At 38.8% G+C, this 16,155-nt stretch overlaps 1 protein-coding gene across 3 annotated transcripts in view; it reads right to left on the reverse strand.

The window, feature by feature from the left end:
• Positions 1-16,155, reverse strand: part of SSBP2 (single stranded DNA binding protein 2) — a 186,798-nt gene that overhangs the window by 120,868 nt on the left and 49,775 nt on the right. For all 3 annotated transcript variants that reach the window (XM_065046440.1, XM_065046441.1, XM_065046439.1), the window contains exon 4: positions 14,744-14,828. In XM_065046440.1, coding sequence (XP_064902512.1) covers positions 14,744-14,828 — 85 coding nt within the window. The remainder of the gene's footprint in view (positions 1-14,743; positions 14,829-16,155) is intronic.

Genomic DNA, 16,155 nt, shown 5'->3' on the forward strand with positions numbered 1-16,155 from the left:
AGAAGACATAATATACACATTTGGGTAATGGTTGTGTGCAATTCCTTACAACACACGCAGAATCAATAGTTGTTTCTGCTACTACCAAGGCAGTATTCTCAACAACTGCAACTTCTGCCAGCCCCCATTTAATAAAGTTGGAATGCATTTTCTGACACGACTTCTAGTCAGTAATAAATAGGAAATCCAGTATGTAAATGTTTGACGATCTATTTCTTGAAGTATTTCCTTTGGTCTCAACCTGAAATTCTGACAACTGTGAGTAATCTAAGAAGAGAACAGGCATCTGACTTAATGTTTTACTATAACTTTTTTAAACCAGGAAGTTCCTGGCAGAGTACACCATGTCTTTTACCTGATGGGTTTACAGAGTCCTTTCGGTTAATCCAGCATTACCCCCATAGCAAAAATTGCCTGTTTGTAAAGAACAAGGATATTAATACAGACACATGTATGAACTGAGCCATAGCCTGAAACAATAAAGCCTGAGATTTACAAGGATGAGTATCATAATGCCTATACATGCACGCAGACTCTTACATGGGCAGCCTGATTCACGACAGCCAGAGCACCCTCGAGGTGACCTCATTTCAACAGAAGCTGCTGTGTACTGCAGAGTTTTTGAAGGAAAAAAAGAAAATAAAAATAAGAAAATGAAAAAAAAAAAAAAAAAACAACAACACAACAACAAAAACCCAGACTACCTATATTAGCAAGAACCTGTAGCCAATCGTTAGGCACGCACAGCTGAGATTTAATTCACAGTATCAAAATCATCAGAGCCCAAATTACTACCTCCTTCAGCTCCTGCTCTCTTTAAACATATTTTTAAGGCACATAACAAAACCAAAAGTTTTAACCATAATTCAAACCTAGGCTAGATGGTAACGAGCCTTTTCCAGTTAAGGTTACAAACAAATAATGATCTGCTCTTTCTGCCAGCACTGGGTCTGAACCAGCAGCGGCCAGTTACACAAAATCCCACTCCCAAGAACAGGAGACGTGAGTCTTGTTAAAATCAATCCCCTGTGGCTCACAATAACACAACAGCTGTGGAAGCTGAAGCGCATTGCAACACCCATATTGTCATTCAACTACCTGTTTATTTTCTTAAGATTGATTTATTTTGCATGTTGGGTAGTTGACAAATTAAGAAGAAAGTACAAAATAAACATATCAAGATGGTAATTTTTTCTTTTCCATTTATTTTGACGTTTTTAAGTCACGGGCCACTCAACATTAAATGCACCATTTATAAGGGCTGTCTAATCCACAGAAACATGGACTAACCCAAATTGTCATTGACAAACGCTTTGAAGACTGCAGTAGAGTTGAAGAGGGTCTTTGGGAACGATTTGAACGATCCACACAACATAATTTGTGTGTCTACCACAGGATTTAAATACAACATAGCTGAACATAGGTATTTAATAAAAAAATACCTCCTAGAAAAATCCCGCTCTGCCACCACATGGCTTGAAAGATGTTTACCTGCTAGCACAGCCTCTTTTTAAACCAAAAAAGTTTGGAGTTGTTAAACCTTCTTTTTTATTTCCAAAAGTGCCTGTTTTCAGTGGCTCTGCAGTTCGGTGGTTGGGCCGCAGGTTGTCTCAGCTCCAGAAACCAGGCATTCCCCAGCAGAACTCCAGCAGACGCTCAGCGGGAAGGGTAGTGGTGACCACCACTTTCCTCAAACAGCTGCCGGGGGTGTCTAATCTCCACTCTTCCTCTAAAAACCTTTTGTAAGCGCGGTGAATCGCTCGGTAACTACATGATTATGCACAGGTTGGTTGATTTTTAATGTGGGATCCTTGCTCTGCAGATGGACTGGGCTACACATTCCTCTTGTAGTATAAGAGGCTGGTAAGGGAGAAACATACTGAGCGCAAGGATGATATTCACCAATACAGTATTTGCCTCATTTACAAAACAGCGATGTCCCTTCTAATAATGCCTCCAGTAGGCAGAAACATCATATAATCAAAGACTGCTTTGCCATGGTAGGTGAGCTACCTCATCCATTTCTTCTCCCACAATGAAATGCAACAGTACCACCAAAGGAACAGCGCTATTTAATCATTTGTCCTCTCGTTCTGTCCACCCATCGATCTAGATATATATCTGTAAACCCTCAGAGAGCCATTTCTGCTTAAAGGTACTGGGGAAAAAGAGTTCAACCTTTAGCAGACACCTTGGACAAACAATTCAGCTTAAAGAAAACTTTAAGTCACTAGGAATAGATTTAAAAAAATATTTTTAGCTGCAGATTCCACTTTATAAAATTATTAGACATATTGTAAGAAAACTGAAAGCTACACTTGTTTGTGTACTTTAGTTGTAATTTTAAAATGTAAATTTATTAATTATAAAGGTTCTAGAACTATCACTATGGGATGAGAAGACATCCGGTAACAGAGTAGAACATGAAAATCACAGAATCATAGAATCATAGAATGCTAGGGATTGGAAGGGACCTCGAAAGCTCACCCAGTACTATCCCCCCATGGAGCAGGAACACCCAGATGAGGTTACACAGGAAGGTGTCCAGGCGGGTTGGAATGTCTGCAGAGGAGACTCCACAACCTCCCTGGGCAGCCTGTTCCAGTGTCTGTTACCCTCACTGAGAAGAAGTTTCTTCTCAAGTTAAAGTGGAACGTCTTATGTTCCAGCTTAAACCCATTACCCCTTGTCCTACCATTGTTTGTCACCAAGAAGAGCCTGGCTCCATCCCCCTGACACTCACCCTTTGTATATTTGTAAACACTCCTCAGTCTCCTCCAAACTAAAGAGCCCCAGCTCCCTCAGCCTTTCCTCACACGGGAGATGCTCCACTCCCTTCAGCATCTTGGTGGCTGCACTGGACTCTCTCCAGCAGTTCCCTGTCCTGCTGGAACTGAGGGGCCACAACTGGACACAATATTCCAGATGTGGTCTCCCCAGGGCAGAGTAGAGGGGCAGGAGAACCTCTCTGACCTACTGACCACCCCCTTCTAATCCAACCCAGGTACCATTGGTCTTCCTGGCCACAAGGGCACAGTGCTGGCTCATGGCCATCCTGCTGTTCACCAGGATCCTCAGGTCTCTCTCCCCTACACTGCTCTCTAATGGATCATTCCCCAATCTATACTGGAACCTGGGGCTGTTCCTGCCCAGATGCAAGACTCTTTTGAAATCACCCTCTTGGATGCACCTTCAATACTATTTTCTTGTACTAACTTGGATTTCAGGAAACTGATTATAAGTGATGACAACTTTACTGGAGTTATGTCTTTTTTTGGTACCTAATAATTTTCCATCATTCAATCAGGTCATGTTTTCTAAGCAATCAAGCAGACTAAAAAAGATATTTTAAAAAAACAGTGAAAGCTTAGTCCCTTGTACAATTTAAGAAACATGATTCAGAGAACAGAAGCTTCAACAAAACCCTCCACATACTGTGGTGCTGCAAAAAAAATTAACAATACCAATTTTGTTCCAGGATGAAGAAATTCTGAAAATTATCACAAAAGACAGCAGGGATGAGAAGGAGCTCCCTTTTTACCTATTAAGAGGAAAAGGAAATAACGATTTTGCCTATGTGCCTCACTGTTGAAATGACACAGGATTAAAACTCAAACCTGACAAAACACGAAGAAGCTTTGTATCAAAGCTCAGACTGAATATTCATGGTGGTACATTAAGTCTCCAAGAACTAACAATATTCAGGTAGCTAATGGAAGTAGCCAAGCTGCAGGACACCACCACAGCCAGGCACCAAGAAAGGCCACCCACAAAGGGAATGGAGAAACCCGAGATGCTGACGGATCCAAAACTTCCTTCTTAATGCTAGAAGAAAAGGTTTCCCCACAGACAGTGAGAGGAAGCATCTTTATCTCCAACATCAAGGAGGACAGAAGACCCCAAAAACGCTTGAGGGATGGCCATCGCACAGCACGAGACAGAACAGCTGGTAGGAGGATGTTTATTTTTAATTTTGTTTATGTTTCAAGGGAGAAGGGCAGTTACTGCAAATGTGAAATTAAACTATCCAGCTAGCAGAAAGTAAACTGTTCTAAACAAGTGGAAGCCAAGAGAGCAGCTGGATCGACTCAACAGTGGTTGGAGCTACGCTCTTGTGATCCTTCCGTCCCCAGTCCAAGTTCACCACACGACAATGGGAGGAAAGCAGCTCAAACAAGAGAAATAAAAGCAGTTGGCAATGGGAGTCAGAAAACACGTTGCTGTACACAAAATAATGTAACAACTATGAAAACAATGGGAAAATAAACAAAATATTATTAAGTGCTAGGACGGAGTAAAAAGCTTTCTGCAGTGATATATAGGAGTTGTCCAGGGAACCCATCTTCAGCACTTTTGTCCTTATAAGCATAGATTTTGAGATTTTCTTCATGAGAGAGTCAGAAAAGGGTCTCTTTGAACACAAATATTCAGAAAAAAACAGACTAAATAAACTAATGATTGGTTTCTATATTGAGAAATAAGCCTAAAATTGGACATTAAAAAAGAATAACCCACTGTGTTCATACAGTTTCCTATGATCCTGATATTGCAAACATATATGTGACTTTAACAAGAGTATTCACACATATAATGCTACTCAACCGTGAAATTGCTTGCCAGATTAGGGCCAAAGTCCCTGATCCTGCCATCAAACCTGTACAGGCAGATTGTAACATCTGTGTAGATCTGTGATGAAGTCAATGAGGTCACGCTCCACAGAGATTCAAGTGTCTGCCTTTACAAATCTCACTGCAAGTCTTACTTGTGTAAAATTGATTTATGGAGTGTAACATCATACTCTGCTATACGCATCTACACTATCTGCGTACTCTTCTGACTCTCTCTTAAAACAGAAAAGGCATTAAAACTCATCTCATGGATTATATTTCCTTAACTATTCTATAGTTAAGAACTTTGTACATTTCATAGGCTAAAATTTCAGTTTTGCAATACATTTACGGAAATGGGATCTGAAAGCAGAACTGGAAAATGTTTTCCAGATTCTTTATGGCTCAGAACTTAATATTTATCATACACCTTATAAAGAGCTTTATCTTTCTTTTCCGATGTCAGAGTAAACTAGACAGGTCATGCACCTCTTCTGGTGTGAATTATGCAGACTACTACTTTCTTGGCAAGGTACATTAGCCTCTGATGGGTTACAGACTGCTGCATTTGAGTTTTGTTATAGGTATCCTCGCTAATTGGCACAAATCCAGTTTGTGGATGTTACTGTGACAGCACTAGGGAGATGTCTTCTTAAGGAGGAGTCACAATGAACTGGCTACAATGCAAAGTGCAAAGCAGATTTTCACCTTAAGTCAAGCTTAATTTTGATTGTGCTTGATTATGCCACAATCTCCATTTTTCTCTAGGTAAACATGCATGCATGTTGTGTTTTTTTTCTGCAACAGTATACATAGGAAGGCCACGGTCAATTTGTATACACTGAAGGTTTACATATTCCCAGTGGTTAACTTTAGAATGCAAAGATTTCAAAACAAGAAACAAGATTTCAAAACCTCATTTGCAAAACAGATATTCTAATATGGAGACGTGTACAACATTTCTTCTCAAGTAAAACCATTCTGTGCATCTCAAGAATACATGTTAGCACAATTGCCTGTAATATTATGGCATTAATTTGGTAAAAAATTCAAAAATACTATTATCTGTTCCCTGTGACTCGTGTTATATAATGTGCATTTCATATTTAGTGTAATGTTTGGATGTGACAGTTCTAGTCAGCCATGGATATCCATGTTCCCTCAAGAGGCTCGCCTGCCTTTCCTCCTCATTACTTCATTTTTCACCACCTCTCATAAGGCATTTGTTGTTCAGCTGTTCTTCTTAAGAGCTGCATGTCTCCTGCAATTTGTGATCTTCAGGATTCATCTTTCATCATATTAGAGAGCAGATGGAAGCTATAAGTCTTTGGATTTTCCCGGCATGTGTTAAGCAAGTCTGAAATGAGTCACTTAGACGTATTAACAGAGCAGTCAAGCTTATTACAAAATCCGTGTTCGGCATATTGTGCAGAAATTACTCTCTCACTTTCACTTTTACTTTTTATGAGGCCAAAGAAGAATACATTTAGGCAAACTACCTTAAATTTAGCGAAATACTGGTATCAGAAAAATAAAAACGCTTTAGATCAGTGTAGTACTGGCTTGCACTGCATTCTTCTGGCGGAGAGAAATGTATAGCTACATACAGATGTGCACACACACACCTCTGCAGAGTTCGCAGGTTACCCTCTCCTAATTAGCTCAGAGAGAAATCCCACTACCTAAATCGGAACTGCTAAACGCAAACATTTAATAGAATGCTACCTAAATTGTTGAGCATTACAAACAGACAAAATCCTGACCCGGAACATGAAGCATCAGAAGAAAGAATACCGAGGGGGAGGAAGAGCATGCAGTGGGTTGCTGTGAGGCTTTAATCCAACATTTGCTCTCTATTGATCAAATGTTTGCTCGGTGCTTTATTAAGGTAAAGCATTACACACAATCAGTGTTAAATATTAATGTCAGGAGATCCTGAACTCTAAATTCAGAGCATTTGTTAGTCAATTTAATATTTGCAACGTTACTAAGCTACAACTTCTGGAGTGCTGTGAAAACATAATGTGTACGCTATGCAATGAATAAGAAAGATCTGTACATCAACAGTGGTGCATGTTTTTAAATACAACTACTAAACCAGAAGTTTAGAAACATGGCATTTCTCAATGCGTGCTTCTTAAACTCATAGTAGAGTGTATCTTCTCACTCTGAAAAGCAAAATAAATCCAAAAGAATCCACGTTTCTACAGCTTTTGTGGTTATGTCTAAAATCCACAAGGTTTACAATTTTATATATTGAAATATTAAAACACATGCCATGAAATGTGCATATGCTTCCATTTGTAAAATAAAAAATACACTCTCTCCATGGAAACCTTCATTTTGAGTTCACTCCAAATTATAAAGTTTAAAACTTAAACTGTAATGCAGCTTTCACTGTCGTAGCATAAAGAATCCATTATAGCAAATGAAAAAAATCAAAATTTATATCAGCAGAGTTCAATTCCAAATACACCATGATTATTACATGAAATTTTACACTAAGATACATTTAACAACATCAGTCTGAGAAATGGTTAACAACTGCTCATCGAGACAACCAAGCAGGAAAAGAAAAAATTGCAGTATTCTGGGATTTCCATCGAACTGGTGAGGAGTTTCAGTGGAGCCTTCTTCCAGGCAATATAACTTATGTCATAACTTCAGAAGTGCCTTGGTTTTGTCTTAATTATAAAGACAGCCCTAGATTTCAGAAAGGAGAAATAAACTAATGGAGATATCTAATGGAGACATCTATTATGGACTAAAGCATCTATTAACATCACCATTAAAAAAATAATAATCTTAAAACCAGATTTTACCTGTATATTGTAAAAACTAAGCTATTGTGGAATGTTGCAAAGCAGCCTGGGCATTCCAGCCACTTCCCTTAGTATTCTGACCTCTCCCCACCCTGTGCACTCCCCATTTATCTCTTCAACCACTGACTTCTCCACAACTTTTTGAATCCTCAAATACTCCCTCCTTCCTTCAAGCAAAAGAAAACAAAGTTTTGTCTCATTTCATAAATTTGCCATGGTTTTACTTATAGTGTATATAAATATTTTTAGTGCTCTACTCTGAATAAATACTATTTTTTGCACAGAACATTCCCAGAAAGCCTCCCCTCATTAGAAAGGCTGTTATCTCCTATAGTTTTCAATGAAAATGAAGCGTAAAATGGTTCCTAGAAAAGAGGCATTCTTTCAACATGTCCACTGCCTCCCTCTGGGAGCCATGAAAGAGGAGCTAAACTGCCTCCGAGGGAGATGGTGGTTCCTTACACTGTCACAGGCTTCCACTTAACTCAAACTAATTAACCATTTTACTTCTAAATTCTGAGAAAATTAAATCTCCAGTCAAAGGAGAAGTGCTAAAATTTTGGGGCGGAAATGTTGCTTTTTCTCTATGAAACAAATGGCTTAGTCCTGACATTAAAACAGAAGCATAGCACAAATTTACCTGTGAAATCACCTCTATAAAGAGAAAAAAACATGTAGACTGTAAGAAACATTTATCTATCAGAGCTTACAATTAACATTTGCAACACAGAGCAGTTCATATCTAATCATTATCCAATAACTGATGGGAAGGAATGATGGAGGAAGATGATAAGAGCAGAACAAGCACATCTTCCTCCTTCATGGAAATGCGAGAATGAGAATTCTCTTGGGGGTTTCTTAACAGAAAAGAAGAAAATAAATCCATGTCTTCCTGCAAAGGCATACTCTACAACCCAAGGAATGTAGTGAGTTCTCAGCTTTGAAAATATGTGAAAACAAAATCAGTTTCACAGTCTTGGAGATAACAGTTCAACATTTTGAGATACAACTACAAATATGTGGACCAAATCCTGACCACGAGTCGATGCAGTTTTGCAGAAAGTGACGCCCACTTTGCCTGCGGGCTGGAGTGTGCTTTTAATTAATCCTTTCCAGACAATTGCACTAAAGAACATCACTAAGCAATAAAATTAAGGAGCTGAAGAGATTGAAAAAGTTAAGTTTGCCTGTGTACAATTCTGCCAGTACCATTACACAAGACTCTCAGATTGTGAACCACGCTGTCCTCCCCAAAACTTCCAACAAGCGCTGTCCTCCCATAAAGACATTCACCTCATCCGATGCTAGTGCTCCTACAAAACCAACAATCGAAGGAAGATAAGAATTCTAAACATTTGCCACATTTTTCACTTTTGTAGCTTTTTGGTTGCACATATGAGAATCCAAGGATTTATCACCTTGTAAGACACATTAACAGAGTTATTCTACAAAAAATATGATTTATTGTTTATTTTTTTTAATAGACTGGTGTGATCTTTAACCATATTGATTTACTTAAAATGTTCAGATACGGAATTTCGAAGCAAATGCCAGACTTCCTTGGTCTCCTTCTGGCTTTCCTATCTAGGAATGCATTCTACTAAACATGTACCTGAACATGGGGAAGTGAGACATGATCTCCGCAGAATGAAAAGAGCAGCAAAGAAAGGCAGTTCATTCATACTTAAAAAATGAATGCTATTTACACAGAAAGCAAAGGATATTGTTTTAACAGTGACTGTATGGAAGGAGATGCTTGTTATTTCCATATTACTTGCAAAAAGGATGCTATGGCCACTTGAACCAAGTTTTTTCTAGTTTTAAGAAATAACCTGTTCGCCCAGTGGACACAGGTAGTATCTACATAGTAGGAAGAATCATATGTCTGAAGATTGTATTTTGAAGGTGAAATTACAGATACACTAATGACGGGTGAACATGTAAGAGGACTTCTACAAGTTCACAGAACCAATGTAAGGAATTAATAGGTGACTCAGACCAGAAGCATTTGTTTTGGTACAACAGTCCTTGACCATTACTGAGTAAAGCAGGGCAAGCACAAACTATGTAGGGTATCACGCATACTTCTCAGTCAAAAGAAACCACACCTACCCGTAGAATTGTGCCTGGGAACCTCTGCTTTCAGTGACAGCCCATGGGATCATGGAGAACCTCGAAAACAGAGAAGACAGCAATGGAGAGAGGTTCTCCTGAGTTTGCAGGAATGCTACCAACTGCTCAGAGATCCGAAATCTGATGATCTCATTCATGGAGCCATATATTTAATGATCCCATGGCAATACAATTTGGCATTCATCCCATGAGTGTCACTGAATTCAGCATTTTGTAGATTATCTCTGAATCGCTGAGTACTTCTTATCTCTTGCTCTTCTACACTTGGGGTGAGGGAGAGCTTTAGTTTTGAATTTTACTTTAAGCAGAAGCAGTTAATGTGGATTCTCTGTGGAAACAGACAGCTGGAAACCAGACCCAGAATCCAATTTTTAGCAAGAAACCTGGGAGGACCTAGAAGCACAAGCTGCCCTGGCTAGACCTGCCTGCAGAAGACAACAGTAGCAAGAGCTAAGGAAGGCGAGAGTATCAACTGATAAAACAAGTTCTTCCATCCCTGATACCACATGGAAGAACTTGCAGTGTAAGGAGGGTGAGAGAGGCACAGGAACTTCTGGACTGTAAAAATATCTTAATTGTTATGTACAGAAATTATCTTGTAAGAAAAGGCTTTTCAGGTACCACCCAGGCTCCAGAGATGTGAACAAATGCCCAGGCCTGAGGAAGAGGAGAATGGTCACTTGCAGTAGCCCGAAGTTCATTTGTAGGGGCTCTGCTAAAATCCATTCTTCTCCAAGGAATCACAAGGTTTATGTTTTATTTCCCCTTTTGACCAAGTATGTTTTCAGCTTGTAAAGAAGTGGAAGGAAGGCAGGAACAAGATGCACATTGGAACCCACTTCTCTCAACAGAAGATCTCAGTTCAACATCCCGAGAAATGAGATCTTAACTAGGGAGATGAAGTAACTTCCTTAGGACACTGCGAAGAAAGAAAAACCCATTCTACAGTGAAGACTAAATTTTGTCTTGCAGCATCCATGTAAACAATTTTTTCACAAGACTTCAAAGAACAGAGAGGTTTTTCTCCAGGAAAAGTAACAGGTTCTAAAGAAGAAACACAGGGGCTTTTCTACTTCAGATAAGCTACTCCTACCGAAAGACCTGCAATATTATTAGGCTAGGTGAGAGAGCACCAGTTTTCTTTCCTGAGTTACCTGAAATGTAAAAAATTTCTAATGCTAAATCATTTATGTTGAAACTTCAAGGCCAGGACCTATCTCCCTCATACAGCACACGCACTTTCATGACATGCATGTCTTTTCAAGCCTAAAATGTATTAGATAGATGCACCTAATGAGTTCAGAACCTTGTTCGCTCAGAAGAAAACATTTCCAATTGCAAGTCTCAATAGAATATAAAAATAGAATCCCTTTTAGATAATATGGAGGAGCTGCAAATACTTAACCTCAGGATGATCACTGAAAAATCTTTTTAAAGTCAGAATAGGCCTTTGCTTTTCTATTTATTGGATTTTTAGTAAGATGAACATTGTTAGTACTGCAAGCAGTTACAGCCTCCACCTTGAGAGTCACTTCATGTTCCTGCTGTCAGACATGAAAGATTCTTCTCCTCTCACTAGCTCGATAAAAATCTGAAGTTATATTAGCACAATCCAAATAGTACTTTCAGACCCTTTCTCTGCAGAACAAGGATGCTATTATACAAACAAACCTGTACACACGTATGTATCAGATAATTTAATTAACAGTTACCTAAAATAATTTTAGTTTACTGGGGTTTTTTTTACACAAATAGTCAAGAACAGACTCAGTGGCATAGGCTGGTAGGCACACACAGGTTAAGATGCAGTTTGTTTGATAAGGCAGAGTTGATATCAGAGGCAACTCCATATGCAGTTCTTCAGGACAGCACTATAGACAGCCCAAGAAGGATCCTCCTAGTCCCCTCTCACAAGTATATTGCAGATGGATAAAGTCCAGCCGCAGTTATTTAATTGTATTCAGCTAAAAGCTAAACATATTATTAAATCTCATAGTAAAGTAACTAAAGAATTAAACCTTGTGTCTCAAAAAAGTGTTGTCTGAGGAGGAGAGGGAGGGAAATCAAATGGCATTATTTTTGCATCTGCAGTTAAGATACTGTAAAACTTGAAGTAAACTTTAAAAACCCAAGTCTTTCTGTATCTATGAGTCAACCTGAGTCAACTTGTGTGTGCTCTAGACTGACTCGCAACTGCGTTGACTAAGGCAGCAGTATTTCACAAATCATTAAATCAGATGCAATTCCTCCTAATCAAACTTTCTTATACCTTTCTCTTCACAAAAGCAAAGAGAGACGAGATATTGGTTCAGCTAATTCAGCCTACTTACTGTTAAACTTGACACGTATGGTCTAACCAGATCACTCACGCCTTCAGGAAGAATGATTTTTCTTAGGTCAGGTAGAATACATACCAAATAAAAAATTCTGAATTGCTAGCGTGAATTAGTAAACAAGGCTTCTGTGCCTTTTGTATTTGAGAATTACTGTTTTCAGATATGACAGTATAGCTACAAATGCTCGAATACTTGGCCTGCAATTTAACAGCAGGGTTTTGATTTACCAGACCTGATGACAAAGCCAGAATCCAGTGACCGGCTCTCTGACGGTCTTCAGTGCCAACAGAATTTTGAACCCCCTGGAGTCAACTGGCAAAACACTACATGGGTCAGGGTTTCACTTAATAGATGTTCATCTTCCTCTACTGTGAACTATGCTTGGCTGTATTTTATAATGATTTGCCATGTTCTTTAATATAAACGTACAATATGCTCATGAAATATTAAATACAAGGAAGATTTTAGAAGTATGCACTTATGATGCAGACTGCCTTACCAAGCAAAAAGGACATGATGGTGATAAGGAACACCATGAGCCTTGCTAGATATTAGATGAGTTTATCTTAACTGTGACAAAAATAATGCAAAGCTAGCTTTTCCTGTCACCTCAAAAGATTGATAGAACAGGCTTTAGAAATACCTGGTGAATTTGTTCTAAAATAAACATCCATCCTGTCTTAACACAGACTGATGTGCGTACAGAAGCATACCATCATTTTATTTTTCCTTCAAACGCAACTTTATTTATATAGTAACTTAAACATTCAATCACAAAATTGTATCACACACAGAACTCATTTGAGTATTTTCTCAGTTTTTTAAAATTATGACAATACACATCACAATGTAGACAGAACTGAGCAATAAGCCCATGTAATATTCCAAGATCTGCAGAAGTTAGAAATGCTAGAAGAGTGATACTAAGACAACATTATATTTGACATTATTTTGATTCACCCACTCAAGTTCTTAGTATACCTCTAGATCTAGGTTCAACAGTGAACTTACTGATCAGTGAAACACTCATGAGTATGAAGAATTGTGTACTCGTCTCCTTTTTAGATTTCCAAGTACTTTTTCACTGAAAATTCACTCTTCTCTGATAATTTTGTTTCAAAATTATTTCAAAGCATTGATATTCAGGTTTCAGATATTTGGCTTTCGGTACACATATTACATTTTGAGAGCATTGTGTCCCCCACTGAAGTCAACTGCCATACTGTGGATTCTGATCTCCTCAAGTGTAATGCACTATCGTCATTCCATGCAGTCATAACTATTCCTGTAAAACTATTCTGCCTTCAGTGGAGAGTTAAACCTTCCTCTAATAACAACAATTCAAAACAACAGTGAAATAATGTATTTCTCCAACAACTGCACATCTAAAACAGAACAGGTGAAAAATACTGCAGCAACGGTACTTGCAAGAGTTCCTTCATTTTAATTTGAGGAATGTGCTTTACCAAGTTGGAGAACTTCCTTATAACTTTTTTCCTCTCTCTGACATTTATTCTTCATTAATTATAACTAGTGATCAATATAGCCTGGACATGAGTGTGCAAAACTGTCCATGCTCGGTTACCTGTTACCCACCAAGAAGAGGGTATTAAAGTGGCATTGGTCTGTAAGTAAACGTGACCAACAGTTCTAACTGTGTTGGTAGTGCATTTGCAACCTACAGTCCTTGTTAACTACAAATAAGGCAAGATCACCATTAGGTCACATACTATCAGCCATTATCAGCTTATGACAACAGAAAAGGGAAAATGGTCACTTAGCTGATTCATTTCCATTTCTCCGAATTTGTGTTTGTACGACACTGGGTTATGGCAGTCTAATTCTAATTTTATCTATAAAAATACTCTTCTGCGTTAACTAGACAGTACTTCTGGCAGAGCTGGAAAACACTCAAGGAAAGTGGTTTCAGAGTTGTACCATGAGAGTTACACTCCCTCTTTAGACTACATCAATGGCCCAGAGGAATGACCAACTGAGAGTGCTCAGCCCCATAAGGGTTTCATCAGAAAAATGAAATCACCAGATGGAGAGGAGCTGACATAGTAGGAAGAACTCAGATTCCATCCTAACCATGGAATGCAGTTCCACATTTTTTGTAGAGATGTGTTTACGTTATGAAAATTGAGAAAACAGAATGAAACTGCTGCAATGTTTTGGGCCCTAGTTTCTAAATTCTTCTTTTCTTATTAATAGTCCTTGAAGGCAAAACACCACCAATCTCCTTTCTGTGTTTTGAACTAAGTCTCAAAGGCATCGAAACTGGCATAATACTTTTGCCCGTTATTCCTCCTGTTTTCTTGGACTGGATGATTTTGCATTTGACTTCTTCTATGATATTTAAGTGTTTATTACATTGATGAGAAATACTAACATCAGGATACAAAACATTCCAAAGAACAATCACACTGTAAGTCAGTATGGTCCTGATAGAAACCAGGTGATCAATTCCATCTACTGAACAATGCTTTCTTTAGCACTAACAGAACACGGACATGCGGACAGGACATATCTGTGCTTCCACTTGCCCTATGCCTTTGCGACCCGCCTGATGTGTGCATGGCAGGGTCGACAGAAGGACATTTCTCATTCTGCATTAACACAGGGGACAGCACTTTGACCTCTGAGATGGCTTCCAGGGGTTTTCCATATGGTGCTGGGTAATCACAAAGTTAACAAGGCTTAATTCTAAGGCATCCCCATAAACTGAAAGTTATGTAGGTATGATGGACACCTGCATTTCCGAGCCTCTGTAGTGTAGAAATACTTCCCTATCACATTTATACATAACATTAATGAAAATGTAGTAAAGACACACAAAACTTACGTAGTCGTGAAAGGCTTTTGCTTCACTTGAATGTTCACATGTTTCTCGTCTTTCTGGAGCTGCACAGTAGAGATCCCAAAACACACTGCAAGTTAAGAAGTTACAGAGATGGTGAGAAAATCACTGTAATACTTGTGTAGATTTATAGTATATACACACCACATATGCATGTTCACATATAGAAACAAACATATTGCTTCCTCACCAAAGGATGAAAAACACTTACCTCTATGAAAGAATTTAGCTTTGTAACACGTCTATGAAGAATCAAGTCCGGTTATCTGATTCAAGGCAACCAGTGCTGTATTCCTTTAATACCACTACAGTATAAACCAAGAAGCTAGTCTAATATACAAGGTTTAAGGCTACAAAGCTTATTACTGAAGCTCTGCATTTCACGTGCTGCAATTAACTTCCACAAAGCACAGGAAGGGACAGATTCACAATAACATAAAAAGCCGGAGAGAAACCCAGGAGTACTTCCAATGTCCGACACCATGCTTTAAACAGAAGTTCCCAGAGAAACAGGTTTATGGACAAGAGTGGGAAATAGATGGGTATGTTCTTGGCTTACAAACAGTGAAAGGAAATTTTGGTTCTCCCATTGGTCTCCCTCCTCAACTATTCAGCTATGCACAAAAAGATTCTGGAATGAAATTATGTGTACGCTATAACAAATAAAACCACAAAATGTGTTAGAGTTCTGTAGTGTTTCCTTATTGTTTTAGACTTAATCCTCTGTCACTTACTCCAGCGCTGTAATATGGAATTGTGGAAAATGTGAGCACTCTGCTGCAGACGAACAAAACTGAGGATAATGCAGACAGAGATACAAGGAACACGTTCCCCTTGCCAGGCTTCCATCACACAGCTAAAAGCTATGAAAGAGAAGTCAGTGAAGAGTATGCCACCTTCCATGCAGATGTACCAATCAACTGGGGTTGTGTTCAAATGGGTATTCTACAAACACTGACGTGTCTCTGCACACCAGCATATACAAGCAAATGGTATCACGCATAAAAAACTACCAGTCAACCCTATGTCTACCCATATCCCGAGCTCAAAGAAACTGAAAATGCAAACACTGCAGCACCAGGCCCGGCTAATGCACACTGCCTCACAAAAAGGCTGGTAGCTTGCCTTCAGCTAATTGCTTTCATATGCTATTCCCGTGGCTAAAACATGGAATGAAGACTGAGGAAGCTCACATCCATATGCAGTGTCTCTGTATGTACATATATAAATTTCTTTCTTTTCCAAATGTAATTATTGCAAATATATATAATGATCTCTTACAAGCACAATTTACTGGAAGGTGGTGAAGAAAGAATTGCAGGCCATCTTCTTCCAAAGGTGATTTCTTACCAATACACTATGCAATGTTTCTTTTCCCATGTCTGCTATATGGATTT

The sequence above is a fragment of the Columba livia genome, chromosome Z (assembly GCF_036013475.1).
Source record: "Columba livia isolate bColLiv1 breed racing homer chromosome Z, bColLiv1.pat.W.v2, whole genome shotgun sequence".
NCBI lineage: Eukaryota > Metazoa > Chordata > Aves > Columbiformes > Columbidae > Columba > Columba livia.